The 26,610-nt window shown below is 39.4% G+C and overlaps 1 protein-coding gene across 5 annotated transcripts in view; it reads right to left on the bottom strand.

Moving 5' to 3' along the window:
* The window catches only part of LOC108433984 (Down syndrome cell adhesion molecule-like protein 1 homolog), a 125,810-nt gene that overhangs the window by 82,743 nt on the left and 16,457 nt on the right, over positions 1-26,610 (bottom strand). For all 5 annotated transcript variants that reach the window (XM_037546549.1, XM_037546548.1, XM_017708894.2 and 2 more), the window contains exon 3: positions 24,979-25,125. In XM_037546549.1, the coding sequence (XP_037402446.1) occupies positions 24,979-25,125 (147 nt within the window). The remainder of the gene's footprint in view (positions 1-24,978; positions 25,126-26,610) is intronic.

Below are 26,610 nucleotides of genomic sequence, written 5' to 3'. Positions count from 1 at the left end.
CACACATGCATCTTTATATTTTTTCTCTCTCTATCCAGAGGGAGTGCTCTGTCAGTGCCACCAAAGACACAACAGATGGGGCTCAACATCATTCACGGGAGAGAGGGAGGAGAGGGGAGAGAGAGAGAGAGAGAGAGAGAGAGAGAGAGAGAGAGAGAGAGAGAGAGAGAGAGAGAGGTGCATTCATTATTTACATCAGTCCGTATTGGAATATTAATGCTAAAAGCAATTGGGCAACCCTTCATTAAATTAACTGGAGCTGCAGAGAGAGGAGGGAGGAAAGCTGGGAGAGAAAGTGGGAGAGTGGGGGGAAGAAGGCACACTGTTAAAAGGCCCTAAAATTAGTGAAGCAAAAATGCCTCCATTAAGGGTTCCATCCTCTCCTCCTTCTCTTCCCCTCTTTTGCACACCTCGCATACTACCATTAGAATCTGCTGCTCTGGCTGCACATGTTCACTTAAAGCTGCTTTTTGCCCCCACAAATATGCATTTTTCTTCCATCCCTCTTAAGTGCCTGCTCAAAATTTAAACACACTTTCACTGGCTGCAATCCCCCCTTTTCTGTCCTTCTATCACCAGTTATCCTGATCTTTTTACCCTCTTTTCTCATTCCTTCTCGTACACTATTGAACTCCTTGTCGCCACATTGTAGACATGACAATAACCGAATTCCTGTACAAACATCATAAAAGTACAAATATATGCATGTATGAGCACACATTTACACGCACACACACACACACACACACACACACACACACACACACACACACACACACACACACACACACACACACACACAGGCAGTATCTGCTTGGGCAACATTGTGCATTCATATGAAGGCACTCTTCCTATTAATGAATGAGTGCTATGCACTGTTGACTTATCAAGAGCAGAAAAAGCATATCTCTTTGGCATCACACTGAATTACAATTACAAACCTGGACAGAAAAGTCATGTTTTCTTTCACATGGACAGTCAAGTACATGCACGCCATTTACATGGGGAAGTGATGGCACCAAAATGGAAGAGAGAGAGTGATGCTCTAGGAAACTGGGTCTGGGCATCAATGTGAACATCAATTTGACACTTGCAGCCTACCTAAAACCTGTTGTGCACTAGGTATACCCCTTCTGGACAATGGTATTCCCTGATGGCAGTGGGCTGTTTCAGCAGAATAATGTACCATGCCACTGTGCACACTTTGCTTGAGAATGGTTTATGGAAGATTATGAAGAGTCCCCAGTCTCAAACCGATCAAGCATGTGTGGGATGTGCTGGAACAACCAGTCCAGTCTGCGGCAGCTTCACCTCACAACGTACAGATCTTGCCTCTAATATCCAGCCCGATATCACAGGGCACCTTCAGAGGTGTCGTAGAATCCATGCTTCAGTGGGTTGGAGCAGTTTGGCTAACAAGGAGGACTAACATCCTCTTAGGTAGGTCAAAATAATGTCTTGGCTCATGAGTGTCCTTTCAATTGGGTTTGTTTTTTGACTATTCTATACAGCTCTGACTGCTGCAAAGACAAAATACATATATTATCATGAGTAATTTAAAAAATGTTGTTCAGAAATCATTCCAACAAAAACAATCCACTTTCCAAATTTGGCAAGACAATATATACATGAATGTGACAGTCTGAATTATGTGCATCAAAAACTAATTATGAAACATTTACTTTGTGTCAACAACTCAAACCACTGAAAATGACAAATGCAGGGATTTTGCAAATACTTCCAGTGGTATGTTTCTAGTGACAGGAAATGTGTTTTTATATATATATATATATATATATATATATATATTTATATTTAGTTATCTGGCAAACAACCTAAGCAAAGTGGTAAGTCTTACTGTGGGCCAATGCCAAGATCCAATAATTTATATATATATATATATATAAATATATATATAATTTTTTTTTTGATGTCTATACATAAACATTTATAAAGATTATAAATTGTTGGGACTAGATCCAACCAGATTACACAGAAATATGTAGTGAAATGCCTTTGTGCAGATGTGCACATATTTTTGCATAGTAGCTCAGCATCACATTCTGCTCTTCCAGAATACAATAAATATTATTAAATATATATATTTGTAGTATCTGTAGTATCCACCAATGTAGAATGTAAAATACAACAAGGCAAACAATCTAGCCACATTTATATATAGCAAATAATAATGTCCTAATGTTCTATACTTACGCACTTTTGTACTTGATAAAAAAAAAATTGTTATGCCTTTGAGGCTTAAAATGCAAGGACAGCAAATTCAAACATGATCTTTACAATATGTATGATAAGGCTTTGAAATATTTATGTCAAAATCAGTTTCTGTGAGGAAACAACTTCAAAATAAGTTGCACAATGCGGAAACACACACACACACACACACACACACACACACATGCACACACACATGCACACACACATGCACACACACATGCGCACACACATGCGCACACACACACACACAGTTTTAGTTTATTATGTGTCCATCTGAGTGATCCGGATGACAATGGAGGGTTTTCATTAGACAGACACAAGGCCTAGCAAAGACACAAACACACACAGGCACACACACATACACACATGTGTTCTCGTTGTCTGGGTTGTGGGTTATGTCAGGTTCAACCTTTATGTAACACAAAAAAATAAGGGCAAGAGGAGGGTTTAAAACATCAGTTCTCTAATGCACTAAATACCTACAACGACAGAAAGAGAAGAGAGAGAGAGAGAGAGAGAGAGAGAGAGAGAGAGTGAAAGAGAGTGAGAGAGAGTGAGAGAGAGAGAGAGAGATAGAGAGAGAGAAAGAGAGAGAGAGAGAGAGAAAGAGAGGGAGAGAAAGAGAGAGAGAGAGAGAGAGAGAGAGAAAGAGGGAGGAGCAAGAGTGGATCTACCAGCGTACATTAAGCAGTAGCTCTGAAAGCTTACACCTAATCTGAGCATTTTGAGTCAATATGTTTTTGTACATATTTCTATGCATGTATGTGCTTGAAAATTTGTGTTTTCATGTGTGCTGCTTTGTGCATTACTGCTTGGGCTGCAGGCTAGGCTGCAAGCAGAGGATTATTGATTTTAATGGCAGATGTGCTGGTATCAGGACGATGACATATCATATGCAGATTATGGCTCTGAGCTCGTGACGAGGCCTGTTGCCACCCTGTTCTGTTCAGCATAGCTTTAAAACATACACATGCACATTTTTCTATCATTTTGTGGACAGATTTTAACATTAGAAGCACAAAATAAAAGTGATGAGGAAAATAACACATCCTATATGGCTTTTTGTCCAATTTGATCTATTTTACCTCAGGCACTTCCTTTACTGAGGCTTATCCTGCTCTATTTAGAAGTGGATTGTATATTAGATCCTGTTAAAGGAATTTCAGTTTCTCTTTAAATGAAAAATACTGCAAATTACCATAATTGCTTCCCTAGCAGTACAGGTTGAACAGTGATGTATGCATATATGTATCTAGATAGATAGATAGATAGATAGATAGGTAGATAGATAGATAGATAGATAGATAGATAGATAGATAGATAGATAGATAGATAGATAGATAGATAGATAGATAGATAGATAGTCTTTTAACATTTAACTTGTCACATCACCCTTCAGAATGTTTAAATGCACATTTTCAACAAACCATTCGCTCAGATGTTAAGCATGCAGCACAATGTTACAGTTACAGCATGAAAACACTTAATGGTTATTTATTGTTGCCCCCTTGTTGACTGCTGACAGTTTTCCCTGTAATGCTGTATTGTGTTCTGTGTGGAATACTGAATGACTACTCTGTTCAGACATGATTTGGGTGAGCACTCTATATAACACACACACACACACACTTCAGCTTTTACACACACTGGACTCTGAAACTAGGCATGGGTAATCCAGTAAAAATATCATATCACAATACATGAAGATGCATGATACATGACAGAGATTTAAAAAAGGCTAAACAAAAACAATGGACTAAACTGAGCAACAGCAAATTACACACAATGTTTCAAAACACATTTTAATTGCTTTTTAAAAATCAAGTAGTCAAGTTTAATCATTCATAACAAAGAATCATAAAAAATGTACACTTAACAGACCCTAGAAACTATAGCCACATGTTCTCACCCACACTCAAAATGGATATAGATCCATTTTGTGTGTGTGTGTGTGTGTGTGTGTGTGTGTGTGTGTGTGTGTGTGTGTGTGTGTGTGTGTGCGCATGCATGTCTCCTGACTGTTCCTGACCCATCTCTAGAAGGGAAGAGAAAAAGAAAAATATCGGCCGCCATCTGCCAGAACCTGGGGCTGTTCTTGCCCCACTGCCTTTCTCTCTGTCTCTCTCGCTCTCTCTCCCCCTTCTCTTTACGATGACTGTTCACCTTATTTCACTTTGCTTGGAGATATAAAAGATAACAATAGACTCTATATCCACGCTAAAAAGAATAAAACATAAAGAAAACATTTAGAAAAACAATGTGATGATATATACATAAACATATATCTATACATATAATCAGCACACATGCTTCCACAAAGATCCCAAATTAGGTTAATGGTGATGAATTGTAATTGAAGCTGCAGCTGACATGGACCACACACGCCCTCCCTCTCTCTGCTCTCATGGACCCCCAGCCAGAGGGGCTGGGAGAGAAGCGTGTGGGTGGGTGGGACGGGGGTTTGGGAGGGGGTAGAGGGGGTGGAAAATCGGAAACAGAAAGAGGTGAAGGCAAATGAGCTCCAACCAGGAAACACAACTTCTTTTACATCAATAAAGCGCTCTCTCAATCGATGGCAGGGAGCAAAGGGGTGGGAGACAGAGAGAGAGAGAGAGAGAGAGAGAGAGAGACAGAGAGAGAGAGAGAGAGAGAGAGAGAGAGAGAGAGAGAGAGAGAGAGAGAGAGAGAGAGAACAGGGATCCACATCAGTGAGCAGACACATGTCAGGTCAGAAAATAAAACAGAGAGTACAGAGCACCTATTCTGCTTTACAAATATATACAAGTTTCTCTGCTGATGCACATCACACACAGGTACTTGCAGGTTTCCAGTTATGCACACATATTAACCTGAACAATATGGAAATTTTGTGACTAATACTATTTTAATTATTTAATTATTAGTATTTGCTTATAACTCTGATACCTGATAATACTGGCTAATATAATTTAATAAAGCATAATTATTTTAATAATTTAAAAAATTAAGCAGATTCCAGTAGTTTTAAGTAAACAGCACTATACTGGCTGTCAGTCATCTGCAAACTTGTCTGTGTTGCTGTAATAATCTACAGTGGTGGCATATGTTCCATGCAAACAAAAATAATTCATACAGATAAATCTGTGGGGCATTAATATTAGATGATATGACAGGCCAACTGATACACAGGTCAGGCCCTAACACACACATAAATCTACTGCAAAGAGTAGAGACATGCATAAACAAATGCACTACAATTGTTTTAGATAGGGCTTAAAATTTAAATAACCAATAGTTATAAATATTATCGATAATGGGAATGACATTCAGACTCAGAAGTAGAATTTATGCGTTTTTTCAGCTCGCATGAACGAGCATTGATGTATGAAGAAGCATTAAAGAACAAATGTGAATATAATGTGAATGGTATAAGAACACTTGGCACAAAAATATTTGAATGTGTTCATGTGTGTTTGTGATTTGTTCTCCATATCACAGGAATTATAGGGCCCTACATGAATTCATAGGTTTTAGAACATCATAATTTTCAGTTAATCTGTTGAAAACAGTATGAGTAGTTCTGCATACTTACAGGCTATGCATCAGCTTAGAGATTCAAGCATCAAAATAAGCCAACAAATGTTTACATTGATGTGCAAAGGCCTCACAGCTTTGTTGCCTCTGCTAGCACAAACAGAAACTGTCATAGGTATATTGAGTATGTAACTGTGTCATAAAAAAACAATGAAATATCTAATGAAATAATATACTGACATTTACTGAGAATTTTGTCCCAAATTCTGAAAATTGTCTCAGCTCTAATTTTAAGAGACACTTGAATTAAAAGTGGAATGCTACACTACAGTACTACAATAATGCAGAACTACAGTATTACAGTAATTTGTAAATTCTGTACATTCATGCACTAGATCTTTCTGTTCACCAGCTCGAAGACATTTAACTGCTGACAAAAAGCCTACGGTGATAAATGCTTGAGTATGAGAGAGAGAGACAGAAAGAGAGAGAGACCCTGACTTTCTTCAATATAAATAGACAAGGCAAAGAGAACACAAGAAGTCAATGCAAGTGGTGAAGAGAGGACTGGATTGACAGAACAGATAAGAATGCAAAGATAAAAGGTAAAAGCAAAAATAAACCCAGCTGAGCAGAAGATGTGCACTGAGAGAATATTACCTGGAGAGGAAGGCTTTGACTTTGTTGGGCACATCGAGTGCTCTCAAAAGCGCTTTTATTGTTGGGAAATGGTGCTGGGAAAAGGCACATAAAAGTGTCACCATGAAGAGCAATGTGTGTCTTTGAAAGGAAGATCAGGAGCGGTAGAATTAACAGTGTCTTTACATCAGTGTAGAAATATAACAAAGTATAAATAATTACGCATTCATCACACACAAACATAGAAAAATGTAGCTTTACAAATATTCATTTATTTATTTATAAAAAATGAATATACTTAACTTTTGCATTTTTTGTTCCACCTTTATATATCCTTGTTATTCAAATATTTCCCAAAAAGTTTCCATTTACTTGCGCTCTTATTGGTTTCAGATCTGTCAATCTGCCTGTTCTGACCTACCAACTATATCGATCCCATGAGAAAAACATGATCTCACTTGCAAATCAATGAAGTCAATGAAGAGTAAATTTTGAACATGGACTGTTAGCAGCAGCATGGCATTAAACAAATTTTAGGAAAAATAGTGGAAATAATGCAATAAATATATACATTACGCACACAAACACACACACACACACACACACACACTATATATATATATATATATATATATATATATATATATATATATATATATATATATATATATATATATATATATATATATACATTTATTCCCATATCTGTTACACCTAACTACTTTTGTAACTACTATCATTTTCTGTATATTTTTTTCTTTTGTCTGAGGTCTTTATCTACATTGTATAAGTCTCAAAAATTCACATTCATCCTCTCTTCCTCCTATCTTTCTCCTTTTCTGGGATGTTTGGGCACCAACAGCCTTACAGATGCTCTCCATCCAAATGTTTTATATAGTTTTCCCATCAGGAAGACTCAGTTCTACACACATACATGTTTTAAGAACAAACTTCATTAGGTAACATTTCTGATTGCCACAACTTATGAAGAAAAGTGTCTGATTATCTAAACGTTAAAAAAAAAATACAAAATCTATTCAAACAAAAGAAAAAGTCTTCTCTTAAATAGGGTTTTAGGCTCAGTGAGGTCCAATACAAGGCCACTTCCCACTCAGTTGACAGATATTCTGTTCTCATGCAAGATTTCTTGTAAGGTGATGTGGAGTCAAAAACAGTTTTACAACATAATTTATACACAATTTAGGGAACACAAAAAAACTGTCCTTAAAAGCTTACAGAAGTGCAAAGTGTGGGCACTGGTACGAAGCATTCCAACACGAGACTGAAAATAGAGTGTAGAATCTCACATACTGTCCAGCAGGACTATGTAAGAGTAAGTACAAGAGAAAGGGAAAAGGAATAGGAACAGAGAGGTAGTTAGTGTAGCCTATAAAAGAGAAGGAAAATAATGATCCTAAAGTGCCCCCTAAAGAGTCAAACGAGCTTGGAAAGGCCTGAAGTGAAAAAAATAAGAGATAAATATTGAGTGAAGAGCCTGAGGTAGTGAAATGTAAACAGCACACACACAAAAAAAAATATAAAACAAAAAGAAAATAGCAGGCATAGGAACAACATATCAACTGAAAATGATGATGTTCTAAAACCTATAAATTAATGTAGGGCCCTATGATTCCCTCTGATGTGGTGAACAAATCACAAAACTTAGATATAATTATTAGATATAATTTCACATATGACCACACATGAACATATACCATCAGATAATATGCTCACATTTGTTCTTTAATACTTCTGCATAAATCACATCTAATGCAACAGCAGCATCAAATGCAGCATCTGCATTTGTGTACTTACCTAGGGTGTATTTTTCTTCATACATTTTCTATTAGAAACCAAAACTGAGAAGGAAATGTACATTCGTCTGATTCTGCTTGTGTAGGTTCATCTCAGTTTTCTCTCTTTCAGCAATGTAGAAAAAACCTAGAGTGCTAACAGCATCCCATTCTGGAAAACCTTTAGCCTCCAAAATATAACTGAGGAAGTGTGTGAGTTCATATGTTTATGATTTTCATTTGTGATCTGACCTTGTCTGGCTGTTTCTGAATATATGTTAAACAGTCAGAATCAAAAGAATGTGCTGTTTCTCTATTCTTTTGTGTAAATCTATAACTGTGAGAAGATAAAATGTATTTCATAGGGTCCTACTCATAGAAACCGTATAAAGCCTCTTTAATTTAGCTAGTTTTAGATAATGTTAGAGTTATACCACCTTGCCATTTAGTTTAAGAGCAAGAAGTGCATCAGAGACACCCTTCTTTTGGTTTCATTGATCGAGTGTGTGTGTGTGTGTGTGTGTGTGTGTGTGTGTGAGAGACAGTGTTTATGCTCAGATAAAAGGATTGTCAGAGTCCCTGGACACTCACTATATTACACCAAGGTCATTGATTAATCATTAAAGATGCACTGAGAAGCCAATCATACCTTCAAACCTCAAACATACACAGGAGAGAGTGAGTGAGAGTGAGATAGAGAGAGTGAGAGAGAGAGAGAGAGAGAGAGAGAGAGAGAGAGAGAGAAATGGGGTGTGGTCCTAAGGCACAGGTAGTTATGGAAAATCAGATACATGGGTTGACCTAAGTAAAGCTCTATATGTGTGTGTGTTTATTGAAAAACACTTATGCTCATGACTACTTGATTACTAGATGACTATTTTTGTATCACTCCCGCATTCTCTCATTAAGAATGGAACCAGCAGGAAAATAAAAGTTGAAAAACACTCAATAAGTAACTGAAGATTAGATCGAAGTATTGTAGACTGCAATGCAATACAAAACATAAAGGTTTTTGTATGGCAGCCACCATTCAAAATACTGCGATGATGATCCACCACTTTTTGACTTTACACAGGCTATTACACAGGCCACTGACCTATAGGCACAAACAGACAGTCAAATTCAGCATCAGAACCAATCAAAATCTCAATTTCAGCTGAGGGGGTGGGACTTTTCCCAAACAGTAAAACGTTTTGAGTTTGATTTCAGTAGGAGAACTGCAGCTAACTGATCTGGTAAAAATATTTTTATGGTGACACAGAAAATAATGCACTTGGTCACAGTTTGTTACCACACTTTTGTGAAATTTACTAAATGCTAGTTTCAGTATTTCTTACTGCTACTTTCTATGCTGAACTAAGAACTGATGCTCTTTGGAAATGCTAGCTAGCACAATTTGTTAACTGAGCTGAATGCAATGAATCGTGTGGGGTCAAAACCAAGAGTACTTTTCACTCAAGCAGACCTTAAATGCTATTTTACTAGTACACACACAATCATACAGTCGTACATATGTTGACATAACAGCATTTGAACTTCAGGTAAACAGTATGTATAGATAAACATACGTATAATGTAAAATACAGTACAGTATGTATATATAGAACAAGCAACAAATGGAACTTTCATTTTCTTTATATAAAAAAATAACTTAAATGGCGTTTTTGTCTGTTGGAAAAGTGAGGACACCCATGGCTTCAGTAACTTGTAGCACCACCTTTTGGCAGAAACTTTATGTAAGTGTTTCCTTAACTGTCTACCAGTTTCTGACATCTACTGTCAGAAAGATTGCCCAAAGATTATGGCCAACAAATACTGATTTTTGGCCTTGTCCCTTGCATACAGAGATTTCTCCAGATTTTCTTAAACTTTTAATGTTATAATGCTGAAAGGAAAAGTTCTTTGCTGTTTTATGTTGTGAAACATTATTCTTGAATTGTTGCACTATTTGCTTGTGCAGTCTTTCACAGAGTGGTGAACACCTCTCCATCTTTACTTCTGAAAAACTCTGAGCCTCTCTGGGATGCTCTTTTATATCCAATCATGTTACTGACTTGTTGCCAATCAACCATCAGGTCTTTTTTTAGTAGTACACAACTTTACCAGCCTTTTGTCGCCCCTGTCCCAACTTTTTTGGAATGTGCAGACATATATTTTTCAAAAAACAATAAAATATCTCAGTTTCAACATTTGATATGTTGTCTTTGTAATATTCAATTAAATATAGGGGTTAAATGATTTGCACATCATTGCACCAACTTTTTTGAGAATGGGGATGTATTTACTTCTTTATTAAAACTGTACGTTTTGCCCCACCACTTCTGCAGGTGTGGAGCCACCCCTGGATTTTTGTGATGTTTGAGCAAGGGTGCAAAAAAAAAAACAAAAAACAAAAAAAACGAAACATTAGCTTGGACAGTTTACTATGTTTAATGCTGTTTTCCAAAGTTCCATTTCTGTTACAGTTCTGTACTTGCTAAATTGTGCACACACACATTCATGGAGTCATTCTCTCACTCCAGGCAAGTCTGTCACACCCTGTCAGCGTCAGTTCTTCTCAACTTACCCCCCCCACACACACACACAAATGAATGCCGTCAAACAGTATTAATTTCTGTTATGGTATCAGTGAAATAACTACAATAATGTGCATGCTGTATTGCTCATTATCTCTGACAACTTCACTTCCACACTTGTATGATTTGGTTAAAAGTCTACACTCTTGTTTAGATGCATCTTTGCTGACATGTTATTACGCTAAAAATTATTATGCTAAAGCTAATTATCATCAATGTCAGGCTTCTCATTAGTGCCCAGCCAAATAACTGGTCCTTTTTCTTGGGTCAGTCTTATAATGACTTCCAATGATATGCAGTTCTGTGCAAAAGTCAGAGACCACCCTTCATGTATTTAATTTCCAGTGAAAATGGCCTTATGTACAAGTTATTCATTTTTCAGGAGATATCTCTTTGGAGATTAGATATAACACAATGCACTTGCATAATGAAAGAACTTTGGAGGTGCTGAAAAATATCTCTGCAGCTTTCTTTGGATAACTGAAAGTAAGCCTCCTAAAAACACTGGAGGCTATTATTAAGGCAAAAGAGGGAAAATGCATGTTATATTTACTGAACAAAAATATTAAATGCAAAACTTTTGCAACAGCTTTTTAAATCCAGTTTCATAAACCACCCTGTTTTTTCAAAAAGTTTTAATAAAGTAAAGATGGTCTTTTTGATAGGAAATAACAAGTGATGGGTGTTTTCTATATTTTGCACAGTACTGTATGCATTTTCAGGAATGTTATTTTGATGTGGGTTAAAACACAAAATGTTACACACTTGAACCTAAAGTAAAAAACATTTTTATTTTAGTGTCAAAATGCTCAAATTCACAGTAAGGGAGAAGCGCAGTATGTGGGGTTAATGCATAACTAACTAGAAGCATATAGTGGAAGCCATCTTCTCTGGTAGGCAGCAAATGAATGCGCTCAAGCTCTATGCAAATGTTCCCTAGGCTAACGAGCCTGGCTGGATGATTGGAGTGCCATTGAAATTCTCCTCTCGCACAGCCCTCCTCCCGTGCTTCCTATCTCACTCCCCTCGTCTTTCTATCTCTCTCTCACCATCTTTGGCTCAGCAATATTGCTATCTATCTATCTATCTATCTATCTATCTATCTATCTATCTATCTATCTATCTATCTATCTAGCTGTCTGTCTGTTTGCCTGTCTATCTATCTATCTATCTATTGTTATACAATTATCTATCTATCTATCTATCTATCTATCTATCTATCTATCTATCTATCTATCTATCTATCTATCTATCTATCTATCTATCCATCCATCCATCCATCCATCCATCCATCCATCCATCCATCCATCATTAAAATGTCATAGAACCCCCGCACAGTCTTTGCTTCCGAACAGATCCTGATCTACATGTTTTAATGTGCAGCTGACCCTCTCTCTCCCTCTCCGTCTGCGCACACAGCAGCGTCTTTTCTCAAACAGGCAGTCATGCTTTGCACCTGCTCTCTCTGTAAAACATCCAAACACGGCCGTGAATAAACAAGCTCAATCCTGTATCCCGCCACTGCCACCACTGCCACCATCACCACAGCCCATAAACACACATCAATAAGTAAGTGCCTCCGTTTCCCTTGCCTCTCCTCACACACAAACCTGTGAACCCAGTACATAATCTCAGACACAAAACAAAATACGTACATTCAAATGCAAATAAATTAAACACACACACACACACACACACTAAAACACACAGTGGTTCAGTCTTTCCCTTTCACACCTTCGCTGTTAGTGGAAAAGCAGAGGTTAAAATAAATAAATAAATAAATAAATAAGAAAATACATAAATAAATAAGGGCGGGGCAACGGGCAAAGCATGTATATTTAATGAGCAGACATGCAGCCATCATCTCTTGCTTCCCCAGAGGTCTGGTAACATCAGGATTTTAGAGTCTCTAGTGCGCTCTCCCTTTCTCTCTCACTCCGTCCATCTGTCTGTCCACAACTCCTTCTTTCATCTACCTCTTTCTTTCTCTGCATAATTCAGCAGCCTGCACACTTTCTTGCCATCTCCATTTTTTTCTCCCTTCAATGTTTTTCTTGTTGCTGTTTGTGCTATGCTGGGTATTGTGACTTTGTTGCTCTGTGACCCTCTCTGAAAAAGAGGGAGAGATGTAACAAAATGGTGACGGGAGCTGAAGCAGCAGCTGTAGTGGCAGCACGCTCCACTAAAGAGAGCGCTGATTACTAACGCTCATAGAGCACCCTCCATCTTCACCTCTCTCTCTTTCTCTCTCCCTCTCTCTGCTGTATGAATACTGTGGCTTAACATGCAGATTTAGAGAAAATGGCTGCAGTGGAGAGACAGAGAGGCCTGGGCTTGATCAGCTGTGTGGCACCAGTGTGTGTGTGTGTGTGTGTGTGTGTGTGTGTGTGTGTGTGTGAATGTGTGTGTGAATGTGCTTGTTTACTAGGACCAAGATTTATTTTCCTGTACACCTGAATGACATGTTATACACTGCTCAAAAAAATAAAGGGAACACTCAAATAACACATCCTAGATCTGAATGAATAAAATATTCTCATTGAATACTTTGTTCTGTACAAAGTTGAATGTGCTGACAACAAAATCACACAAAAATCATCAATGGAAATCAAATTTATTAACCAATGGAGGCCTGGATTTGGAGTCACACACAAAATTAAAGTGGAAAAACACACGACAGGCTGATCCAACTTTGATGTAATGTCCTTAAAACAAGTCAAAATGAGGCTCAGTATTGTGTGTGGCCTCCACGTGCCTGTATGACCTCCCTACAATGCCTGGGCATGCTCCTGATGAGGTGGCGGATGGTCTCCAGAGGGATCTCCTCCCAGACCTGGACTAAAGCATCCGCCAGCTCCTGGACAGTCTATGGTGCTATGGTGGTGGTTGGTGGATGGAGCGAAACATGATGTCCCAGATGTGCTCAATCGGATTCAGGTCTGGGGAACGGGCGGGCCAGTCCATAGCTTCAATGCCTTCATCTTGCAGGAACTGCTGACACACTCCAGCCACATGAGGTCTAGCACTGTCCTGCATTAGGAGGAACCCAGGGCCAACCGCACCAGCATATGGTCTCACAAGGGGTCTGAGGATCTCATCTCGGTACCTAATGGCAGTCAGGCTACCTCTGGCGAGCACATGGAGGGCTGTGCGGCCCTCCAAAGAAATGCCACCCCACATCATCACTGACCCACTGCCAAACCAGTCATGCTGAAGGATGTTGCAGGCAGCAGATCGATCTCCACGGCGTCTCCAGACTCTGTCACATCTGTCACATGTGCTCAGTGTGAACCTGCTTTCCTCTGTGAAGATCACAGGGCGCCAGTGGCGAATTTGCCAATCCTGGTGTTCTTTGGTAAATGCCAAGCGTCCTGCATGGTGTTGGCCTGTGAGCACAACCCCCATCTGTGGACGTCGGGCCCTCATACCATCCTCATGGAGTCGGTTTCTAAACATTTGTGCAGACACATGCACATTTGTGGCCTGCTGGAGGTCATTTTGCAGGGCTGCTGGGTTGTTGCCCTTTTACGGCCTCCTCCACGTCTCCTGGTGTACTGGCCTGTCTCCTGGTAGCGCCTCCAGCCTCTGAACACTACGCTGACAGACACAGCAAACCTTCTTGCCACAGTTTGCATTGATGTGCCATCCTGGATGAGCTGCACTACCTGAGCCACTTGTGTGGGTTGTAGAGTCCGTCTCCTGCTACCACGAGTGTGAAAGCACCACCAACATTCAAAAATGACCAAAACATCAGCCAGAAAGCAGAAAGGTACTGAGAAGTGGTCTGTGGTCCCCACCTGCAGAACCACTCCTTTATTGAGTGTGTCTTGCTAATTGCCAATAATTTCCACCTGTTGTCTATTCCGTTTGCACAACAGCTGTGAAACTGATTGTCAATCAGTGTTGGTTTCTAAGTGGATAGTTTGATTTCACAGAAGTTTGATTTACTTGGAATTATTTTGTGTTGTTTAAGTGTTCCCTTTATTTTTTTGAGCAGTGTATAAATAAATATGCACAATATTTTTGTTTTTAGAGCAAATCCTCCAAAGCAGTATCATTACAGGACTAGTAAAAATGTTTCAACTTTTAAGTTTGTTTGGTTTAGGTGACCATGTATAAGTAGAAATAAAGCTTGAAATAAGATTCACTACATAAAAGTACTTAGAACAAGTAACGTTACCCAAAAAAGCCTCTCATAATGAGAAATATTAGACATATTGGGTAGATTCAAGATAACATCACTTGCCTAGATGTTGTGTTTAATTCTCAATAGTTAAGGAAACCTAGATCGGGATGTCCATAAAAGAAAGAACTAAAATTGTACATGGATTAAACCCTTTAGAACAAATTGTCTGAAATTTAAGTGCTACTCACAGCTTGTTTTACTTATCTACTTTAGATTTCTTTCATGTGAAACTGTTCAACAGTGTATGCATGTCTCTGTGAGTTATATGATTTATGGCACTTCAAAACAATTCAAAACAACAATTGTGCCCTCAACAATGTAGTTTACTCATTCATTTTCACTGATACCTTTATTTCTTAACTTCTTCCAGCAAGTGGAGTAAAAACATTTAAACGGGTTTAATCTGAAGAGCTAGAAGTATGGACTTCTAGTAAACTAATTACAGTGTGTGCATATAAAAAAAAATTAATATTTACAAATATATGTTGCTTTTGTGCATGTATTAAACATATCGCTGGTGTTGGAAGAAAACCTTGTTCCAAAATGATAACTTCACAGGAGAAGGAGAAAATCTACTTTACTTTTAATGTAAGTCAATGGAACCAAAATTTTTCATAAGTCATTTTGGGCTGTTTCTTTTAGTCCGTTCATGATGAAAATTACCCACAATGTAAACAAGTTCAAATTATGATAAAAACTGAAAAATGGCAAAAATGGAGATATGAGGTTTTCTTCCGACACCAGCGATATGTTTATATACTACACATAACTATAGGTTACGTGGCAGCATATTGGTATAAAGACTGTTTGTGGTGAATGCCTGCATTGGAGGAAACTGTTTAAATCTGTGTGTGTGTGTGTGTGTGTGTGTGTGTGTGTGTGTTTATGTGCATGCATGGAGTCATGGCGATACACTAATCAAAATCGCACAGCAATACATTCTCACACCTTCCTCATTCTTACTGTGGGTTTGTATTTGTTGCCATGGAGATGAGAGAAAACTCACACTGATTTGAGCTCAGAGAGGAGGAGGAGAATGATGCTAACAAACTGTCATACACACACAGATGAGCACACACACACACACACACACACACACAAACACACACACAGTACTGGTCCTTGTGATACTTGTGAGAACCAAGCACTGACCCATACACTGAGAACCAAGCATAACTGAACACCCAAATTATCAAACTCACTTCACCTGACTTAATCTGACACTAATAATAACCAAGCACTCAGAATACATATTTTTTATCTATTTGGTTTGGAAAACAAAGCTTCTTTTACATACATACTGGGATATATTGCTAAATTTTACTCTGTAAACACAAGCTTCATCCTACACACTGACACTCCCAAGTCACAAGACTCAAATTAAGCTGTCAAGCTTCATTGCTATGCCAAAACTATGCTTCCAAGATAGTAACTTCCATGTTTATTTATGTTTTACAATTTAAGCATACACTATATGGACAAAGGCTCCAGCATCCCCAGAAGCAGAAGCGGCTTAGAAGATCTGTGTGTGTATATGGACAAAAGTAATATGGAGTTGGTCACCCCTTTCAACTCTTCTTGTTCAACTCTTATTTTTGCCCATTCATCCAGAACAGCATTTATGAGGCCACACCTTGATCTTGAACAAGAAGGTCAGGATCTCTGTTCTAGTTCATCCCAAAGGTGTTCTGATCAAGTTATTTCACACCAAACTCAACCAACCATGTCTTTATGGACCTTGCTTTGTACACTGGGGCACCATCATCCTGGAACAAAAATGGCTTTCCCCAAACTGTTTCCACAAAGTTGAAAGCATACAATTGTCCAAAATCTATGTTATGCTGAAGCATTAAGATTTCCCTTTACTGGTACAAAGGGGTCTAGGCCTACCCTTGAAAAACAACCACCGTAGCATTATCCTTACTCCACTAAACTTTACACTTGGCACATGGCCATCAGGCAGGTAACGCTCTCCTGTCATGCGCTATACCCAGACTCTTCCATCAGACTGCTAGATAAAGAAGTGTGATTTGCCACCCCACAGAATACGTTTCAACTGCTCAGAGTTCAGTTTGTGGCATGCTTTACATCTCTCCCTCTGATTTTTATCTTAGGCTTGTGTGTAGCTGCTCAGCCAAACCTATTTCATGAATCTCCTTATGCTCCTTTTATTATTTTGCTGATGTTCTTTCCAGAGGAACTCTTTAATGATCGGCACTGAGCTGTTCAGCAATCAGTGGCCCCACTCTGTGAGTTTGCATGGTCTACCCCTATGTGGCTAAACTAGGTGACTTGCTCCTAGGTGCATACATTTCACGAGAATAGCACTTATAGTTGACAGGGGCAGATCTAGCAGGACAGAAATTTCACAAATGAACTTGTGCCAGTTGTGGCATCTTATGACAGTGCCATGTCTAAAGTCATTGAGCCCTTCAGCATGACCCATTCTACTGCCAGTGTTTGTCTATCGAAATTGCAAGGCTATGTGCTTGATTTTACCCACGTGTTAGCAAAGGGTGTGGATAAAACTCTTGAACTCAATAAATAGGATTGGTGTCCCAACACTTTTGACGATATAGTGTATGTTTTCCTTTTTTAAAACAAGTTGATTACCTAGCTTAAACACGCACCACTTACAACCCCAATTCCAATGAAGTTGGGACGTTGTGTAAAACATAAATAAAAACAGAATACAGTGATTTGTAAACCATTTTCAACCTATATTCAATTGCAAGACAAAATATTTAATGTTCAAACGGATAAACTTTATTGTTTTTTGCAAATATTCACTCATTTTGAATTTGATGCCTGCAACACGTTTCAAAGAATTTGGGACAAGGGGCAACAAAAGACTGGGAAAGTTGATAAATGCTCAAAAAACACCTGTTTGGAACATTCAACAGTCCAAACCATCATCAAAAGATTCAGAGAATCTGGAGAAATCTCTGCAAGTAAGCAGCAAGGCAAAAAACCAACATTGAATGCCCGTGACCTTCGATCCCTCAGGCATCACTGCATTAAAAACCGACATCATTCTGTAACGGATATTCCCACATGGGCTCAGGAACACTTCAGAAAACCACTGTCGGTGAACTCAGTTCGTCACTCCATCTACAAGTGCAAGTTAAAACTCTGCCATGCAAAGCGAAGCCACATATCAACAACACCCAGAAATGCCGCTGGATTCTCTGGGCCTGAGCTCATCTAAGATGGACTGATGCAAAGTGGAAAAGTGTCCTGTGGTCTGACGAGTCCACATTTCAAATTGCTTTTGGAAATCATGGACGTCGAGTCCTCCGGGCCAAAGAGGAAAAGGACTGTCCGGATTGTTTTCAGTGCAAAGTTCAAAAGCCAGCATCTCTGATGGTGTGGGGGGGTGTTAGTGTCCATGGCAGGGGTAACTTGCACATCTGTGAAGGCACCATTAATGCTGAAAGGTACATACAGGTTGTAGAGCAACATATGCTGCCATCCAAGCAACGTCTTTTTCAGGGACGTCCTGCTTATTTCAGCAAGACAATGCCAAGCCACATTCTGCACGTGTTACGACAGCGTGGCGTTGTAGTAAAAGAGTGCGGGTACTAGACTGGCCTGCCTGCAGTCCAGACCGGTCTCCCATTGAAAATGTGTGGCGCATTATGAAGCGCAAAATACGACAACAGAGACCCCGGACTGTTGAGCAACTGAAGCTGTACATCAAGCAGGAATGGGAAAGAATTCCACCTACAAAGCTTCAACAATTAGTGTCCTCAGTTCCCAAACACTTATTGAGTGTTGCTAAAAGGAAAAATGATGTAACACAGTGGTAAACATGCCCCTGTCCCAACTTCTTTGGAACGTGTTGCAGGCATCAAATTCAAAATGAGTGAATATTTGCAAAAAACAATAGTTTAACCGTTTGAACATTAAATATCTTGTCTTTGTAGTGTATTCAATTGAATATAGATTGAAAAGGATTTGCAAATCATGATAATCTGTTTTTATTTATGTTTTACACAATGTCCCAACTTCATTGGAATTGGGGTTGTATACAGAACAGTTCAAGACGCTATCAGATGCTGATGTGCCACCCACAAAAGGTTACACATGAAAGAGTTCTGGTATTTGTGCTCAGCAATCAATATGAATGACTTATCATGTTATACAGCTAAAATGCTGCATTTTACTGGCATGAAGTGATTGAAAGGTAAAATCACGCTTGATCTGCAACAAACAGCACTCAATAAGAAGGAAATGGAATATGGAGAATGAGAATTACGGATGCAGATATATGACAAAAGACAAAGGTGCTATAAAGACAAAGGTGAATAAAGACTGATGACAAATTTCAAGCTCTCTCTGGACCAGTTTGCAGCCAAGTGTGAAGCGGCTGGGATGAAAATCAGCACCTCTAAATGGGGGCAGTCTTGGGCTGGAGGTTAGGGATCTGGCCCTGTGACCGGAAGGTTGCCGGTCCGATCCCCAGGGCCGACAGTCCATGACTGAGGTGTCTTGAGCAAGACACCTAACCCCCAACTGCTCCCCGGGCGCCGTGGATAGGGCTGCCCACTGCTCCGGGCAAGTGTGCTCACTGCCCCCTAGTGTGTGTGTTCAGTAGTGTGTATGTGTCACTTCATGGATGGGTTAAATGTGGAGGTGCAATTTCCCCAGTTGTGGGATCAAAAAAAGTATCACTTATTACTTAAATCTGAGACCATGGTCCTCAGTTGGAAAAGGGTGAAATGCTCTGTCCAGGTAGGGAGTGAATTCTTGCCCCAAGTGGAGGAGTTTAAATATCTTGGGATTTTGTTCACAAGTGAAGGAAGTATGGTTGAGAGGTTGAGGTTGAGAGGCAGATTGGCGCGACGTCTGCAGTATTGCGGACCTAAACTGGTCCGTCATGGTGAAGAGACAGCTGAGCCAGAAGGTGAAACTGTCAATTTACCGGTCAATCTACGTTCTGACTCTCACCTATGGTCACAAGCTTTGGGTAGTGACCGAAAGAACGAGATCGCAGATACAAGCGGCCGAAATGAGCTTTCTCCACAGGGTCGCTGGGCTCTCCCTTAGAGATAGGGTGAGAAGCTCTGCGATTCGGGAGAGGCTCGGAGTAGAGCCGCTGCTCCTCCACATTGAGAGAAGCCAGTTGAGGTGGTTTGGGCATCTGGTAAGGATGGCCTCTGGACGCCTCCCAAGGGAGGTGTTCCAGACATGTCCGACGGGGAGGAGACCCCGGGGAAGACCCAGGACACGTTGGAGGGATTATATCTCTCGACTGTCTTGGGAACACATCGGCATCCCTCCGGAAGAGCTGGAGGAAGTGGCAGAGGAGAGGGAAGGCTGGGCCTCTTTGCTTAAGGCTGCTGCCCCCACGACCTGGACTCGGATAAGCTGTGGAGGATGGATGGATGGATGGATGGATGGATGGATGGATGGATGGATGGATGGACAAATTTCAAAAACAATATTTTTTTGTATTTAGTAACTTCATAAAAGCTGAAAGATCAGAGCATATACTGATAAAACAGAGAATGATCATACATTTAAGTAAAGGGGTGTGTGAGAGAGAAATAAAGGAGGAAAGAAGGGGGGGAGAGAGAGAGAGAGAGAGAGAGAGAGAGAGAGAGAGAGAGAGAGAGAGAGAGAGAGAGAGAGAGAGACACAACTGTCACTATAATTGGGAAACAATGTAGATGTACACATAGGGAGGAGAAAAGAGCAGATAATGGCTATTCATTACTCAGATAGAGAGTGAGAGCATGAGAAAGGAGGGAGGGAGGGGAGGGAGAGAGAGAGAGAGAGAGAGAGAGAGAGAGAGAGAGAGAGAGAGAGAGAGAGAGAGAGAGAGAGAGAGAGAAGTAAGAGAAGTGTTGCACAGAAGCAAATCTGGTTTATTCTAGACAAGATGCATTTTTCCAATTGGCTTTGTACTCATAACAGTCAACTGTTATCAATATGTCTATCACTATACTGTCTTCACATTACGATCAGCAATCAGTCATGATTCACATTAAATATCAGATCAGATCAATAATTTAACGTCCTTCCATCACATTGCATTTCATTATAGTCACACAGGAAACTACTTGCTGATTATGAGGATAACTGTAGCCTCAGTGAAGGATAAACAATCACTGGATTTAGAGACTGATGATGGAATGACAGCTGATCGTAAAAGAGAATAGCTGAGAGCGCAACAAAGGCTGGTTTTAAATATAGGCAATTGCCAAAATAACTGAAAACACATAAGCAATTATTGTGTAAAAGCTGGTGCTTGTGCAAAAACAGGTGTGGTTCAGGGAGATTCACAGAAATCAGAGAGGCCGCTATGAAAGTGTTTCTCATAAGTATCATCAAGCCACCACTTGACAAATGAACACAAACTAACTTATCATAGGATGGATTCTACAACATCAGAACACTATTTTGAGTATTTCATCACTGGTCTTTTGTTAATGGTGCTGGAAACCTATTGTATTGTGGGCTCTCTCATGAATCTCCCTGAATGAATCTCACTTGTCTTCAGTTAGATTGGTGTCTCAATGTAGGGTAGGATAATGTCCTACACACCAGTTGTTCCAAACGCTGCTAGCAACCTCATACTGTGTTAAAGTGGGTATGCTATAGCACAATGTGCAGAACAATGTTTTCAAGGAGAAGAGCTGGAAATCTGTGATAAACACAATACTACAGATTGCAGTGATGTATTTTGTTTTAATGTTGAAGACAAAGCAATGGGTTGGACTCCTGTTCAAGTAGAAAGAGTGCAAAAATCTCTTTGGTTCTAGGGCCTATTGTAGATGTTGACAATTATACTAGCAGATTAATACAAACAATTAGAACTAAAAGTTATTTCACTTGCAGTCAGAAAGGACATTTGAGGCAACTGAGCATAAGTGTTTTTTCTTTTGATTTGCATGGTACAATTCCAGTAGAATGAAGGAAACAACATGTAAGATCTGTCTTTGTATTTTACAAATCAGGATTTTTTGGTTTAACTGTATTATTTAAGCCAAAAGTGAACACTGCCCAACAGGACTGTCCCTTACCTTACCTCCAATTCATCAGGCTTGACTTAGGGCTTATGTTCTCTGGTGAAGTCAATATTTTAATTTCTGTCAATCATTAAACAATCAGCTAATTAATTAAACAGCAAACAACAGTGAGACAAAAAAGTGAGAAAAGCAAAATCAATAAATCTATGTATTACAATTAAGACACACACACACACACAAACCCATACATGCACACTTAACTCACTGGTGTATTAAAGATGAATTCTGCTGGATTTTCAAAATATCTGCATAGCTCAATTGTGATGCTACAAACAGTGGTTTGACATTAAATAGAGCAGTTACAGAATGTTACTGACTCCACTTAGATTTGAAAAATTCTCTTTAACTTTTAGATTAACTCATCCACACATTCTGTACCTACACAGTCTGACCACAGAGATACACACCTAACAAGAAAAAGAGGAATGTTACTTCTCAGTCTATCAACAGTCTGAACATAACACACACACTGCACAGTCTGAGCGCTCCCACGTGAATGACACAGAGAAATGCACCTCCATTGAAAAAGATGAAGCGAGAAGAGCAGGTGGGGGTGTGTGTGAAGTGTAGCGCAGCAAGCTCAGGTCACAAACACCATCTGACCTGGCCAGTGTGAGCAGTACCTATTGATTTTTCAATCAACCAAGAGACATCACACACACACACACACACACACACACACACACACAGTATTTCTAAACTTGTAGGGACCTAAATCCCTAGATATTTACTGTAACTAAATCTTTGTAATTCTAAAACTAAATCTAACCATCTCCTCTCTGCATCCTGTATTTGTTTTGACAAATGCATTTTATCATGTTTTAAAGAGCTGTGAATTTTAGAATGGCAGAGTTTAGCTTTTAAAATGTGGTTGAGGCACATTCGAAGCCATTATAAAGCACCTAATCATGAAGACATACATACAATCCACAAGACCAGTTAGACCAGAGTATAACATGTTTTAGAAGGTCTTTTGGATAGTATCCTAGTTACTATGACCCAATGTGCATCATCGAATCTGTCCAGTCAGTTATGACTATTCTGTCCATATGACCTTTGGTTCGATGTCAATTATCTCAACTATCAATGTTAAGAGAACCAGAGCTAAAATGAAACAATGCATCATTTCCTGCTTTTAGCCCAGAACAAAGAACCATTCAAAACATCTCCAGACATTACCACATTACACGGCTTAACAAGGAGGTGAGGTGTAAATGTATAAAAGCGTCATGTGACATAAAAACATTTATAACACTTTTCTGCTGTCTCTTCTTGCATTTTTTCGATAATCTACAATAGTCAAAAAGTTTAGTTCGCTTACAATATCACCAAATAAGTGAATGCATCTATCTATATCCATCTTACAACTACTGCTGCAAACTAAGAAAGAACAAACTGGATGGCTAAGTAGATCAGCTAGAGTGATGACAACTCTGCTCACCACAGATCATGTTCAATTCTGACTAACTAAATCTTTGACAACAGTTTGGAGGATGATCATTTACATTTAAGGGAGCGAAGTTAAACAACTGCCACCGAAGGTCAAATTAAACCTGTTTCATGGTTTGGATCTGTAGCCTCATCAGCTAACTTAATGTTAGCTTAGCAAGCAGGCTACAAAATCAAACAGTGCCACACACCACAGTACAGGTTTGTTTCAGACTAACATTCTCAGTTGAAACATGTTGAGATGACAGAAACAAATGTTGGAGGCAGCAAAAGTTGAGTCACAGACCACAGCACAGGCTTGGTTTCAGCTAACTGATGCTAAAGTGATACCTGTTCAATGGACATCTGAGGGTGCAAAGTGGAGTGACTGGTATTAGAGTGGAACACATTCTGTGCTGTGTAGCTCTAACATTAGTGTGGCTCCAACATTAGTTTCTGTCAACATAATTTTTAAACACTGTACCAATTTTAAATATCACAGTATACCTGTTGTGGTACTGTTATACTGTTATATGTGGGGCATCTTTAGAATGTTTAGAAATACAAGCATACAAAATGAAACCATGATCCTGGGAGAACGATTCAGCTGTATTTCGACAAAATTTCATGAAATGTGAATATATTTGAAACACAAAAGTAACAAAAAACCATCAGCGTAGTCACTGATGCACACTCCCCTCAAAACAAAACACAACTCTACGATTAAAATAAAAGTACACTACGCAATCCAACCTATTATCCCTTTTCCCTTTTCATCAAACACACACATAGACTCCTAGGAGAATGAGTAAATATCTCCAGCTTTGCTAATAAGAGGCATTTGTATGGTTCATAAGGCTCCATTTTGTTTAGTTGGACCATTCTTCTCCTTCCTTCTCCTCTATCCTGACAAAATGGGATACATCTAAAAGGCCAAAATGAATTAAGGCAGATTAACAGAGCTCCCCAAGACCCTAATGAGAGCTTGCAAGGTCTCCCAGCTAGTCTAAAACCAAGAAAATGCAGTATGAGCTCCGTTTTAATTAGAACTCAATTCATACACCTTGAATGAGCTTTAAATAAGAAGGCAAATGTAACACAGTGCTGTTCAAAATCCATTTGGGAGCCTGCTGCATTTGTATACAGTAGGTACTAGTTTGTATTTGATAGCAGGGTATATCATTTAAGTGTAAAAATGTGTGTGTTTTAGTATGTATAATTCACAAGATATAAGGTAGACACAATATAAGTGCATGTCCCTCCCTGTCATTTCACCTTTTGCATTGCATACCATTTTGCCACTATACAACACTGAAACACATTCACAATAAAAATCCTCTTTGCTCCTTCTAATCCAGAATTTTCCAGTCATACCTCTTAGCACATTACACCCTCGTTCCAGAGCCTCAGAGAGAATCTGCCCTTTGTCAAACTCTGGCCCTATCAATAACCCTTTATAAGAGCAACCTACATGCTAAAGCTGGTTCAGAACACTTTATTGATCCCAGAGGGAAACTGCAGTTATTATTGAGTAGAAGAGCATCAACTGAAACAATCGGAGGTGGAAGTCCTACCTGGGACGATGGAGACAGTGTCTTTTTCCCAGGAGACGACACTGACATACTCCTGCACAGCAGAGGGAATGAGGCACTTGAAGACGGCAACATTGCCCCGCATGGACCTCTGGTCAGCCACACGCACCGTGTAGGGCTCCCTGAACACTGTTTTATGGTGAAAAGAAAGAAAAATTCAACTTTAATCATTTGGCCTTTCCTGAGACATTTTTTCAGTTTCTAAAAGCAAAAATAATAATTGATTATTTTTTGTTGCAAGAATTATTCTAACAAGAAAATGTTTTCCAACCATCTGGATCTTAAAATCATTTAATTAAAAATATTATAGAGTACACTCATATATATTTTGAGAGGCAGTGCCTCACCCCCACCCATTCCTAGCAGCATTACAATTCATATTTAATCAAATGTCCTACTACTGGATTAATGCAGTTAAGTTTCAGTCTATCTTTAAGGTCAAAAAGACTTCTGATTCATTTCACCAACAGCTGTATGGTTACTGGAATAGTGACACATTCTTTAAGTTTAAGTGACCCTTATTAGTCCAACAATGGGGAAATTTCACCTCCGCATTTATCCCATCCGTGAAGTGAAACACCACATACACTCTAGTGAGCACACTTGCCCGGAGCGGTGGGCAGCCCAATCCACAGTGCCCGGGGAGCAGTTGGGGGTTAGGTGTCTTGCTCAAGGACACCTCAGTCATGTGCTGTCAGCTCTGGGGATCGAACCGGCGACTTTCTGGTCTCAAGGCTAGTTCTCCAACCTCCAGCCCATGACTGGTATTAAAACTGTATATTTAAGTACTTTAAGTTCTAGCACCTAGTTTAGAAGACGGTGTTTACTACAATGAACAATATGTGACAGGTAACATTAAGCTATATTAAGCAATAAGACTGTACTCAAATAAATATTAATTGAATGGAATTTACATTTTTATTATAAAGAAAACTCTTCACAATTGATTGTTTTTCATTATGCACCAGCTTGGCGATTTCAAGAACTAGGACTTTGAAGACTACCATTGCAACTTACTAAAGCAATAGAAAAGTCCAAGCCCAAGAAAAGTCTGCTTGCACACAATTGACTGTGAGCCCTGAACTAACATTTGTCTAAGGACAGCGTTTCAAAGTTATTAAATCTCCAAAAAAAAAAAAAAAAAAAATCTTGTGACCTTGATCATGAAGCCAGCTTTGTGCATGCGTGATGGACTTAACGTGCAGACTTAACGTGATGCATGCTGCTTCGTGATGTCAGAACATCACAGTGGATGACAAACATGACGTGTGTGTCACGTATAGCAGCGAACCCACAACACTGTCACAACGTTGTCAAAAGATGGTGCTGTTTACGTTGTCTGGACAAGGGTTTCACAACGTTACCATTCGGTGGCAACTAAGCTAAATTCCATGGAGTTCCATCTCCCACATAATGGAACATACCGACAACGCTACCAATGCGCTGTCACAACTTTCTGAGGAATTACACTGCAAGAGTAAACTAACAGAATGAGCTCTTTGGAAGAGACAACCACAGGAGATAACCAACAGTTACGCTGTGACGACGTCGCGTCAACTTACTGGTCTGGCGCCCAGTCACCACAACGTACCTGTTCATTATCTCCTGAGGCTC

This window comes from Pygocentrus nattereri, chromosome 17, assembly GCF_015220715.1.
Source record: "Pygocentrus nattereri isolate fPygNat1 chromosome 17, fPygNat1.pri, whole genome shotgun sequence".
Taxonomy (NCBI): Eukaryota; Metazoa; Chordata; class Actinopteri; order Characiformes; family Serrasalmidae; genus Pygocentrus; species Pygocentrus nattereri.
This window is presented reverse-complemented; position numbering and strand designations above follow the sequence as displayed.